Raw genomic sequence first — 13,433 nt, forward strand, 5'->3', positions numbered from 1 at the left:
GCTGTAAAATTAAATTAAAGTAGCAAAAGCAATAATTAACCAGACACACTCTATTCAAACTGATATATTTAATAATGCTTTAGCCTGTGTGGTTGTCATTGTGGCAGTTAGGTAACCTACTTTCCTAATCCTACTCTGAACTGTCACCTTCTTGTGTTGGAGTAAAGTGGTTTCCCCTTTAAATGTGATGTATAAGAACTAAGTAGACTCAAATGGCAATACTTATGTACAAGTATCTCACAATTTGTATTTTACTACAGTCTACTCACATAAACTACCGCTGACACATCCCAGACTGCCAGACAGCTTAACTTTCTATTTTCTGCTCCTGTCGTCTCTTTCCTGACAAGTACTTCTGGTGAGGTGCAGCTGTGCATGCCTCAGGAGTGATTCCCCTCACCTTAACAACCAGAAACTAAAACAGCCACAGAGCGCAAACATGTGAAATGATGTTTCACATCACCAGTGACGCACATGCAAGAAAAACAAAATCTTCAAGTGATGTTACGCTGATGCAAATACATGTATAACAAAGAGGAATAACATATCACTAAGAAAAAAAAAACCAAAACTGATAAGATCCGATCCCTCTCACAGCGCTACATTCCAGGAGGCTCTGCTTTATGTTTAAGAGTTAAGGTGATACCTCACTTCCCCCCACATGCTCAGATACATGGGCAGGTGTGAGGATGTGAAGCTGGAAGCTCTGATTATCTCTTATAGCATTATTATTTGTAAAAAAGATATTGACGGTTCCCAAGACTTTTTTCCTTCAACTGGAAAGCTGTGCAAGGCAGAAGGAATTATTTCTGCAGAAATGATCTCATAACCTCTTATGTCTCATAAATATAAGATGAAACAAGTCAGAAAAAAAGTTTATATGACCTAAAAGGTTTATTTATTTAAGTCAAATGGCTGAAGCCTCAAGTTAGAAAACTGTCTACATTAACATTTTTGCAGAGATTCAACATTGTTTTCATTACTTACATGAAATTTGTTTGGAATTACACCTTTGCAAAATTAAGCAAAAAGTGTTGTGACCTTTTCCTGTAAGTGAATTCTGAAGACACATGTACCAAATTTGACACAAATAAATCTTGTTGGCTGACTTCAGCTTTCATTTATTTGCCCTTTACTCTGCTTCTAACTCATATCATTGTTTAGGATTGATTCAGACTGATCGTGCGCTTCACTGCCAAGCTCATTCTCTCAGTAAACCCGCATTTGGTATGGTGTGTGCATGTGTGCCTTTGTGCTTGTGTGTGTGGAGGTGTGTTGTTGCTGACCCTGGGGGAGATATCAGGGTGTTGATGTGATGGTCTAGTAGAAAACCCACATCAACTCGGGCCCTGCAGATTCAGCACCAGCATGCATGTGTCTGTATTACTTTGCCATGTTGAACACATAGATTAGATAAGGCACCTGGGTTCTGTCTACATCAGGAGACAGAAAAGACAAAAGCCCCTACCTGTTTATAGCCTCATATAAAGCTTTACTTGAGGATAGCTTTGCTACATGCCAGTGATCTTCATACTGGTGGGGGACAAACCACTGCAGGTGGAGAAGGAGGGGGAAAGCACGAAGCAAAAGTAAGTTGAATGAGTTGAATTTTCTTGGTAAAACTAAACAGATAAGAATTTTCTGATACCATTCTGCTGACTGTTACTTAACGCAAACTCAGGTTGGCCCCTGTTTTATTATTATTGGTTGATTAAAAAAATGTGGGATGTGATTTTTCTTTGGCTTTTGAAGCGTGGCATGTCAGAAAGGTTTGGAGAACCGCTAAACTTTAACAACACATATGCGGTGTTAACTTACAGATGTTAAGTAGAAGACTGTTAGGTTGTTTGTTAGCTGTGTGCATCCAAATGCATCCATAATTTGCTGACATACTTCAATTGGAACAAAGCTGTGCTTCTACCAGTAGTCAGTCAGACCGGCATGGTTACACCAGCAGGTATGGCACAAGTACAAAAGCTGCAATATTGTGAGGTCTTTATCTTACAATATAAAGCGCCTTGAGGCGACTGTTGCTGTGATTTGGTGCTATAACATCTCCCATCACACATATAAAATCCTGAACTGATGATCAAGAAGGGCATGAAGCAGTCAGTCATTTTTTAATCAAGTAATTACAGTGCTCGAAGAGAATTACAGATTGCCCATTACAGAAAGCAGGAGGAGGGGCGACTTCACAAGGCTGTATGTAAATTATTGTGTTCCTCGCACTTGAGAATTTAGAGTATGTACAGAAAAAATAAAAAAATGTTGTCAACAAAACAAAATACCAATGCACAGTTATTACTGCTCCATGCCTAAACCTCCGAAATGTCCACACCTCTGCTCTGATTTGTGATTTACAGCCACTCCAAGGCCATCATCCCCTTTTTCACTCGCTGATCATCACAAAAACAACACAGACACTCATTATGCTGCGCTCATGTGTTCGCTGAGGGGAGCATGTGCAGTGACCCCAACACTCTCCCCACTATCCCATCCACCCATCCCCCATCCAGGTTGGGTGTCCACACACACGGTCTCTTCCTCCCTCACTCCTCCCCCACTTTCAGGAGTCACATCTCTCTGTTTAGCCTCCCATACAGCATCCAGTGAGACCAGCAGGGAACCAGGACAACAATGTGATCAAGTTGAAAGAAATGCATCACATATGTAGCAATTTGGACCAATAATCCTGCAGTAAATAACAAAGAAAAAGCACAAAAATGGTATTATATATACAGCAGGGTTGGCCTATCCCACAGACTTGGTCCCCACGCGCTTGCAGCTTATTAAATTGTTTATACCAATTTTGGTAGTGTCCATCTTCCTCTTGAAGGATCACGTGTTCCTCTGTGGCTCGGCAAAAAAATTCCCCGAACCCTTACAATGAAATTCATATTCTCATAAATTAACTAGTACTCGTGCTAAAAACAAGGGTGCCTTTTCTTTGTTGTGAAAGAAATACTTGGGATGGAAAGTGTTGACATGGCAATAGCAAAGTGCCAGTCTGTAAACAAACCAATACAGCAGTGAAGAAGAAGATGCAAACATCTGCAGGGAGCTGAATTCAAAGCCCTGCATTGTTGGCTTAGAAAGAGAAAGCACTGGCACTTTTCACGCTTGTAAATTTAATCATTTTAAAGAGCAACAGCAGGTACTTTTATCTGAAGCCCAACCCTTTTCTCTGAATGTTTCAGCCATGGGCTTTAATAGCATAATCACATTTGTGAAATGACTCAAATATGCTGCAAATATTTGCAGTGTTTTGTTTCATTGCATTATTGCTAGTGCTTCTGAATCTGTGTGCTCACACCCTCAAACATCGTTCCACAACAGAGCAGCGTGAGATTGCTGCTCTATAGACAGAAGCTATAAAAGATCAGCATGGGGCCCAGAGGCTTTTTAGACCTTCTGTTGTTATCTTGGAGTAAGACTATGACCTCTGACCTGGAAATACACAGACTCACGCATCACACTTGTATACACATTCACAAAATATATGCTATCGTGTGTATAAATGGCTCAAAAATGCATTAATACTCATGCAGATAGTACGCAGACTGTGAATTACAGGCCTACACACAGGCTGTCGAACAGTGTCGACCAAGGTGACGACTCTCGTGAACCTTGAGCCAAATGGCACTTTTTGTGTAAACACCTGACTCCAGTTTCTTGCTGACGAGAAAACAACAGCTGAGAGCGAGGTGACCGAGTTGTGAATCACCCTGTTTTAACATTTCCAGTATGGGCAGACGAGCAGAGAGTTGGGCACTACTCAATAATTTGCAAAAGAAGAGAGAGACAGAAACAGCTGCCAGTTCCTGCAAATCTCCTCTGGGATATTGTGGTTCACTGCCCACGGATGTGACTCAACGTCCTGCCTGTATGTGAACATCACAATCGTGGTGCATTAATGTAAAAAAATAAGATTTGGTTTTTTTTAGCTGACTCTCAGGACAGTAAGAAGAGGCAGAAATGGTTCTTGAAGTACTTGGTAACCCCATCCTCACTGCACATGCATTTTTAACAACCCCCAAACTCACCACCTGCCCCCCTGATCAATGAATGAAGAGCCATTTCGGGGCATAGATGGGTAAATAATGGCCCTCGGGTACTATACCATCCCTTGTCTGTTCCTTTTATATTCTCATTTTGTCCCCCACCCCTGCCATTAGCTGGTCATACATGTATTGATCCGTCTCTGTACTTATCTATTAGGGTTCTCAAATTCCACTGCTAATTTTAAGTGTGTCTTATTTCCCATTGTCATTGTTTTTCTTTAATTCATTACTGAACTGCAGTTTCTTGGTAGTTTGGTGCATAAGCTGTCTGGGCTCTCTGGAAACTCGAATCTACAGAATATAGTGAACCAAAAGCAGTTAAACAGTCATTTCAATGATAATATCCCAAAAAAGCTTGTGATCACATATTAGGAAGCCCATTAGTCATATGTGTTTATTCATATATGTAACAGCTCATTTATATATTGAAACCTGTTTAATTTTAGTGATGCATAAACTTACCCAACACACTACATTTCAACTTACATAATAGTGGGGCAATTTCAAAGCACGGTGACTTTTTATTCTGCATTTCATTGTAAGTCAGATTCGTCAGTTCAGCTCATATCTGTTGAAATTACTGACGCAAGTCTCTGTACGACACTGCAACAATTATCTATTAAAGAACAAATAAAACATTCACTTTATATGATCACTGCCATCAAAATTGAAAAATTTAATTGAAAATCTAGTTTAATAATTCCAAACAAAAAGCATCAACATCTCTCATAATTTCCTGCTCTGGTCTGGTTTGCATGGCATGGTGTGTTTCTGGACACAGATCAGAGGCCCATCAGTTCTAAGTCGAGCTACTATCTAGGTGATTTATTAAACTGCTTCTTTATCAGTCACACACACACACACACACACACACACACACACACACACACACACACACACACACACACACACACACACACACACACACATTTAATCAAAGAGAAGGCATTCAATGATTTATTCATCCCTGCAGGTCCCGTTACCATCAGACCCTCGACACCTCCCCCACATTCAGATCGTGCCGTTTTCATAAGTGAGTGCTGGGGTCAGCTCAACGTATTGTTAAGATTTTTATCGGAAATCAAGGAAAGCAAAAGGTCAGAGTCAAAAATTACAGATCATTATTTATGCAGTTAATGCTACAAAATGTTTAAAATTAAAAGCATATATGTGTAACCTCAAGATTTTATCTGTTCACTGTGAAATGCAGATGCAGAAACAGTTTCTGCAGCACTGCCTCCATCAGATCCAAGTTGTATGTTTCAGCCTGACGCTGCAGATTGTGCATCAGCTTTCAGTGTGCACGCAGTCTGCAAAGTAATATTCCTGAAAGCTCTGGACCAGGCAGTGCTGCTTCCCACCGAGCTTTTGTCCAAGCCCAGGCAGTCCAGCAGAGGAACAGAGGAATGCTAAATAGACAGAGAATGATTGGGAGGTAGAAAAAAGGGCATTAATCGAGTGTATGTGCACGAGAGACTGTAAAGCTCGTGCTGCATAGCCTTTGCTTTTTCTGATCCCTCATATAAATAAGCACTGCAACAGTTCTTACATTTATGAGGCTTTCACATGAATGGCCTCTGGGAGATTTAGTGAGAAAGTTACTGTGGGATCAACTTAAAGGGGGGGGGAAGAGAGAGCGGGAAAAGAAATCATGAATTGAATTAGGGAGGGGAAACGGGGGACGCTTCACTCTAAACTCTTAAGCCAGGGTGAAAAAGCAGCTTTTATCTGCCTGTTGTAATGTAAATGAGCACCCATGAATTCTTCTTTGTATAATAAATGTGTGAAGAAGTTCTGCTGTGTCCTCTTTAAAAACACTTATAGATATATATGTGAATGAAACACCACAGGGAGGGATGGAGAATACTGTGAATGAGTCATAATTCATAAAATAAAATCAGGAGTATTGTCCAAAATGTGGAAGACTGATCTTGGCTGTTGAGCTGAAGGTGAGGGGCCGCCAAACAATTTTCAGCTAGTAGGAGAAGGACACGTCATCAACACAGGGCGGCTAACAGATATTGATCATGTGTTGCTGTTTGAATTGTTGTCTTCACTATAGAAGTTCCTCATTTCTGATAAGTGCATAACTTGCAGTGTTCACTAAGGTTTCCACAAGTTTCTAGTGTGCACAGTTTAACACATGGAGTACTAACAGAAGTAACAGAAATGAGGTGACAAACAGTGAAAGACTGAGAAACAATGCACCCCTAGCTTGTCTTGGTTTGCAGTAACAATCTGTCAGTGAACAGCTCATTGAACCCATGAAATGGAAACTCAGTCTTTCTACACACTTTATATGGTGGTAGGTAGCTTTTTCCAGAAAACATCACTGTGACAGTGACATTGTCTCCTTGGCCATAACTTACAGTGGTTTTACAGCAAAGAGCGCACTGTGGCAGTGAGGCAGATGGAAAGTTCTTGGTCAGATCCTCTCTCAAGCGACATCCAAACATGAAGCGATTCAGTCGTTGCTCATTACTAAGACAGTTGGTCATGACCTTCTTGGCTCTTGTTGCCATGGTAATGCTCAAATGTATTTATTACCCTGTTGTATATCAGTTAATGGTATCTTTAGCTTTCGGTGGTAGCTCCTTTAATTGGTTACCTCAGTGTTGATAACCAACAACTGTCACTAGCATGCATTTCACCCATTATCACTTAAAGTCAGTGACTTTATACAGTTGCTGATCATCATGTCATTTTGAATCACTTCTTGTGTAGATGCCCCTTAACAAATATAATTACTAATTATATAAAGCAAATTCCTGTGTTGAGTCATTCATTAAAGACATTGAGCAGATGTTGGCACAAGTTCCACTTTCCACTTAAAATTTTCACTATGACTTCAATGGATGCGTCACGATTCGGCAGTGTGGCAGGCAGTCACAATACTGTGACTATCTATTAGGTCAGACACAGACTACCTGTTTCCCCCAGTTTTTAGTGTTTGTTGATCTAATCTGTTGCTCGGTACATTTACTGTATAGATCTGAAATCAGAATGAGAATTATAATCCCTATGTAGGTTTTATGATGTTTTTAGAAATTATGATGTTTTCTCTTCTCCAAAGCAGAACAACAAAGTACATGGGGATGTTTCCCAAAATGTCAAACCCTTCTTCTCTGGCAAACTCTGTATGCCTTTGGAATTCAGCATGTGATCACCCCTATGTCCCAGTCTTCCTTAGGGTGTTAATCACGCCTTCGGTTCAAGAGGAGGATTTGTTCGGCCTCAGAAAGCATTGCTTTGGATTCATATTCAGCCAATGAAACCAAACTCCAGACACGATGTCTGTGACTATGTCAGCTACCTGTGGCCCCCCCAGGCACTGAGACAGACTGTGCCTACTCTCAGAAGCAGTACCACATGTAAACATGACCCCTACTGCAACCTGAGACTTTATTACTTTTCCTATGAATGCTTTGCAACGCAGTCAATTGTAAATCAACTGTAGGATAGATCACAGTCTAACAGTATTGTCAATGATGTGTGGCTTTGCAGCATATGGATTTATTATATAGATTTGGACTTTGATATAGACTGATGGAATTTGATAATGCACAAGTGATGTTACAGATATTTCAGTGAAAAAAGCAAGCTATATAGGATTAGCAAAGACGGACTGCTGTGCCTGGACATGTGTTAAGCACTCTGAAACTGAGAAATCTGTACATTATTAATGAATTATGACAATATGCCCTTAGAGCATATTGTCTTATAGGAATAACTTTTTCTTAATTATTTTGGGCAGACTTACCACAGCGTAAAGATATTTATTATTTAAATTTAGGTAAACAGGCAGTGGGGGGCTCAAGCCCAGGGAGATTCCTGTCTTCACCAGGCAGTACACTAATAGCAGAAGCACTTCTCTTAGCATTAAAAATAGCAGATGTACACATAACTCAGACTCAAATACCCATCAAGTCTCATCCTCTGTTTGGCGTTAGCAGCAAAAGATGAAATTCTCTCGTTTAAGCTTTGGCCTGTGCTCAGGAAGAAAAACAAAGGTTTACAAAAGGCTCTAAACTGTGGCCTAGTTTTACTTCAGCCGTGTCAACGACCTGCTTGTCCTCACAGTATGTGAGTCAGTATGATAATATTGTGTCACATGGGTTGACCTTTACTGCCATACTGAAAATAAGCTGCAAGGTTTGATGGTGCAAAACTGAACAAAAAGGCAGTCATTGTGTACGCGGTATCAACTCCAAACAGTATTGCCTTTTCTGATCTTTGCTGAGCTTCCGATAAACTGTGAAACTCCAAAGCCGCTGGCAGTGAAACTCTTTCAGGGGCGACAGTATGACTACGTTGATCTGTATTAGCACTCGCATTACTTTATAGTATGATTTAATCATGAGTAAGCACAGCACAGAGCATCAAAGAAAAATATCATTTTCTCAGTCGAATAGAGTGACATAACACACAATGACTGTAAAACATTATGGCCACAGGTGACAGTAACCCAAACCCTCATCATACAAAAAGAAAGTGAGTCAGTAGCATCTGATTACAATAAGTTTCAGGCAGACGGCTTCACGAGGGCTGGAGACTAAACTACCAAATAGGAAATGTAATAACACAGAGGGAATTATCATAAGGCTTAATGGAAGTGTATTATTCAGACAGGAAGCATAACTATTGTGCTGCTTCTGAATAATACATCTCTGAAGGGGCAATAAAACCTCTAATATTTAGAATTTCCCACCAAGATACATGGAAGAATTATGTTTTCATTATGTTCCTAAAAACAACATGTCAGGATTGTCCAGAGTGTAACACACTAGATGGTTTCCATTTCCCGCTGAAAGCCATTTTAATTTTAATAAACATAATTCCAAAAGTCTCATAGCCCCTAATAGCATTTTTATTTTAATGCAATTTATGATTTTACCTCAAATCTAATTAAAACATGACTTAAAAGCATGCGGAATGGCACAGAATGATTTTGTGTTGGTGATCCAAGAACACACTCTGAGAAGGATAAAAAGTATTGGTAGTATTTCTTGCTACAGCTCTAAAGTAATATGGTAATAGTGGGGTTATAATGTGGTTTAAAGACGGAGGCAATAACCATGTCATAACATTTAATTATCACACAATAATTAAGGTAAAAACAATGTGGAATACATTATTAATATGGGCTTATTAACACATTAATGTCACATTTTATTACATGTTAAATTCAAACGACTACAAAGAAAATAAAATTTTATTGTATTACCAAAATATCTGATTTTGACTCCTGAGCATTTGTTTCTGCAAACCATACCCATCGTTTTTAAGTGCAGTGAGTTTCTGTGCATTTTTAATCTGGCGTCCGCATATGTGGACATCACATCACTACTGGCTGTTGCTCAGGTGGTAGCTCACCCACTAACTGGAAGGCTAGTGGTTTGATCCCAGTCTGCTCCAGTCTGCATATCCAAATATCCAAGATACTAACCCCATGTTGCTCTCCAATGCATCCATCGGAGTGTGAATGCATGTGTGAATGTTAGATAGGCAGCGCTTATAAACAGCTTAGAAAAAAAGTGCTTGTGGGAATAAGTTCATGAACAAGTTGTTTAACCTCCTAGAACTGGCGTCCACATATGTGGACATCACATTTTGGGTTGTCTAGACCAAAATACTAAATTCTGCTCTACAAGGGCCTGATATCCACTTACGAAGACATTATACTGCCACTGTTCTAGCAAAATTTAAAACGAATGTGGATCTTATTTTTGTCAAAAACAAAAATCTGGTATTTCTTTGTTTTTATATTCATCAGGTCCCAATCAGCCCAAATAGCAAAGAGAAATTAAAAATGCCATGAAAGAGTTCGGGTCTTAGGAGGTTAACAGACACAGCTGTAGCTGGTGGACTGAGAGCGGCTAAAGAGTCGTGTATTTTCTTCAGGAGACGGTAAAGACTAAAAACAGAGTTAAAAGCGTTGCATTTGTCAGTGTGGCCATTATTAAAAATAATATTTTTTTCTAAAATCGTTTTGTCAACTTGCTGAAATGGCAGAATGTTCTCAGACTGCTTCTCCTCCACAAAAGTGGGCATAAAATGCTGCTTTACCTTTTGGCCTAATGATTTCATTTCTTAAGCTAAACACTTTTAAAGGACATTGGTGTTCATGAAAAAATGTAGAGTAACAAAGCTGAAAGTTGACAAAATTTGTAATACAATACATTTCTTTGTGTATAGTCAAATTGTTTTGGGCCCCATTATTCAATATTTCTAAAACCCTGGCTGGCTACACCCTGCAAAGTCATCTGCACAGACCGACTGAGGATGAAATCACCATAAAGTCATCCAAACACAAAGTACTTTCCGGCAGCAACATCATTCACGCCACTCTCTTCCAGTAGATGCATCATCACATCAGCACATCAGGTCAGAGTTTTATTGACTGTCTCCTGGCTCTAACATCCCTGATGGACAGTTTTGCTGGAGTCTTATCCCTTGTTTACTCAGGACACAGCAGTCAGTGATACAATGAGTATTCTGGTAGTTGCTTTTTAAAATAAGTCCCAGGAATGCTGCTGGACAGCACGCTGGTTTTCAGAGGGATGACATGACTGTGTCTGATGTCATTCCCCTGGTCTTACCAGGCGACAGGGTGACTCCAGCCCGGGTAAACTAAGCAGCCCGCAGTTAAATATGGAGCTCCAAAACAGGAGCTTGTAGTAAGTTAATTCCCTCATCCTTAAACATTAATTTTACTTTATACCAGACATGTGACATGAACATTGCATTTGCTATTTTGGGGTTTGGAGCTAACATTACATTTATAAATCAGTAAATTTCAGAGGAAGATATTACCTCAAACGCTGCTATATTTATTTTACAGCTATAGTTCAACTGTTGGTTAAGATTTGGAATACATGTGTATTCTTCTCTGTTAGGATCTTATAAAATACAGAGTGCTGTGATATATGTAATTATTTTATATGCATGATTTTTCTTGCAATTCTGCAACTTTACTTAAGCTTCTGAATCTCACCAGATAGTGTGCACTGTATTAATCTAAGCAGAGACTGTTTGACAAAAAGCAGCACCAAATTCATGACTAAAAGAAAATACACCACCAAATCAGATGGAACAGACCTCGTCAATATTAACCACAAAGCTTCCAGACAGCTAAACTTAGGCAGCCTCTTATTCGCGGTCCTGTCGTAAACATGTCCAAAGATTTGCACGCAGGCTTGTTGTTATCATTTATTCATGACTTGCTGGAGGATTGGAACAGGACTCGTGAGTGTTCCGGTCACACTGGAAGACTCATCAAAACAGCTGCTGGCAAACAGCAGATCAGAGAGCAAACACACATGAACAGCTTAACTTTGGGTTCATATGCACAACCAGACAGACTGAAGGACACTCCTCACTCTATACTTCATGGGACATGAGTTCCTCCAAGAGAATGACTTAAAAACACTCTTCTACCTTTTAGAGAAATCAGATCCTCACTTCTGATTCAGGTAGCTTGCTCTCATCCACTCTCCTCTCAGTGCAGACGCTGCACATAAGCAACGACTGCAGCAACGCAGTGATTTGACAAATTGATGCAGTGCAGAAATGCTGACTGTGTTGGCATTAGCATTTTAGATCCCTAAGAATGAACTCGTGATGAGCTTTTGTATGAGAAGCAGGTGCGCACACAAGACATCACATATTTGAACTGAGTCAGAAACACACAGGACACACAGGACGAGCTCAGTGCCGCATTCACACTCACCAGCTCTGAGGGTCTGGATTACGCTGCTGGTGAAGCGCAAGAGAGAAGCCAAAGAAGGTGCCAGGGTCTCCCAACTTATGCAGTGTGTGAGTAGTATCCAAGTTAAAGCCCCAGACTTGACTCGAAAGGGTCAACACACCCAAAATAAAGGTAGTCCACAGTTTAGAGGAATCAGATGAGAGGGGACAAGGGTTCCTATGTCCCACCAGGGCTGCCATAGTGGGGTGCAGGTCTTCTGGCAAAGCAAGTTCAGCTCAAGAAGAGCACAGAGGAGATTCCTTTTGTGGGTCCCAGAGAGCCAAAGGGCAGTAAGGGGAAACCCTGTGTGAGCCTCCTCTGCTTTGCTCTCCTCTCTGGATGCCTGCCTTGTTTCCCTCGCTCTATTGCGCTGCCTCTCAACTCCGTTTGCTGCTGTCAGTCTGAAGAGCAGCCTGTGAAAATGCGGCTGCTACTACTATGCGTGTGTGCAAGTGTGCTTCCCTCAATGCATGTGCGCCTCCCCCTCCTCTGTGCTCAGAGGGAGACAGAGGACAAGTGCCTTGAATAGCCCGCTCACTCCTCCCCCTCCTCTCTCTCTCTCAGGCCTTCATCCCCTCCTCCCTCCCTTCCTCCCTCCCTCCTTCCCTCCTTTTCTCCCCTCTCTCAGCTGACATCAACACTCAAGGGACTTGTGCCAAAATACCAGGCAAGGTTGTCTGGATACTTGGAGGCCATTGAACAGAGCGAGAGCGGGTGAAAAGACAGCAGACTGTTTTATCTGTTGAGTTCACACGCTCCAAAGTGCCTCCCTCTGTGACCACCTGTTGCTGCAGGTGCATGTACATTGGAGTAACATAAAGGGGGAAACTGGGGTACAATATTGAGACTTAAGAAGTTAATGCATACAAGAAACTCAATGTTCTTTTAGCTTTAAAGCCCCGACATCTCTGGAAGGTATCTGGAGGACAAAAGGGGCAGAAATGTGCACAGTGACCCAGGAAACTTTATTTCAGGCCTTTAGCTCTCCTGAAAAGACAGAGTGGAATAATGTATGCACTGTGACTAAGCAGTGCCAACAGGGACTCAGCAGCAGATACTCCCTCTAACAAAGTGGGACTACACCCACACAAATTTCTGTTTCTCTGAGGTCAAATCTGCGCGCAGCTGTCAGTGTGTCACCTCAACTGTCCACACAATAAACGTCACGCAAACAGTTGCACATTAATTACACAAACAGGTGGCATTCTTGGAATGAGTTTACAGGTTTTTAGGACCTGTTTCCCCGTGGGGAGGGGGGGTCTGTCGGGATGGGTTCGTTCAGATTTGTGAAAGGTGACGACGCATTAATGTGGGTTGAGCAGGATTTTCAAAGTTGCCATTTTAGACGCAATATATATTTTTTATGTGGACAGAAAGCTAAATATTAACATAATTAATATACATTTTGGATATATTCAAGTTAACACATACAGTGTACAGAAGAGTGTAACTTTTTACAAGGATCAGTGATTGAGCTGCAATCAAATACACTAAAAGGAAAAAGGAAGAAAAAAAGGCAACTGTTTCAGTTTTAAAGCTTAAATCCAGAATAAAGTAATTATAAAACAGCTCCTTTTTATAATTAAGAGTTTTAGCTCATTTTGATCAAAGTCAAATATCATCCT

General features: G+C 40.7%; 1 protein-coding gene across 5 annotated transcripts in view; it reads right to left on the reverse strand.

The window, feature by feature from the left end:
* Positions 1–12,320, reverse strand: part of itga7 (integrin, alpha 7) — a 34,683-nt gene extending 22,363 nt beyond the window's left edge. For 3 of the 5 annotated variants that reach the window (XM_084929548.1, XM_084929547.1, XM_084929546.1), the window contains exon 1: positions 11,791–12,319. In XM_084929548.1, coding sequence (XP_084785674.1) covers positions 11,791–12,008 — 218 coding nt within the window. In that variant the 5' untranslated portion in view covers positions 12,009–12,319. Of the gene's footprint in view, positions 1–11,790 lie in introns of all 5 variants that reach the window. The other 2 variants (XR_014800313.1, XM_084929550.1) reach the window with 1 other exon arrangement.
* Between the last annotated feature and the right edge of the window lie 1,113 nt (positions 12,321–13,433).

This window comes from Perissodus microlepis, chromosome 5 (genome assembly GCF_051167445.1).
Source record: "Perissodus microlepis isolate ML-2025 ecotype Zambia chromosome 5, ASM5116744v1, whole genome shotgun sequence".
Classification (NCBI taxonomy): Eukaryota; Metazoa; Chordata; class Actinopteri; order Cichliformes; family Cichlidae; genus Perissodus; species Perissodus microlepis.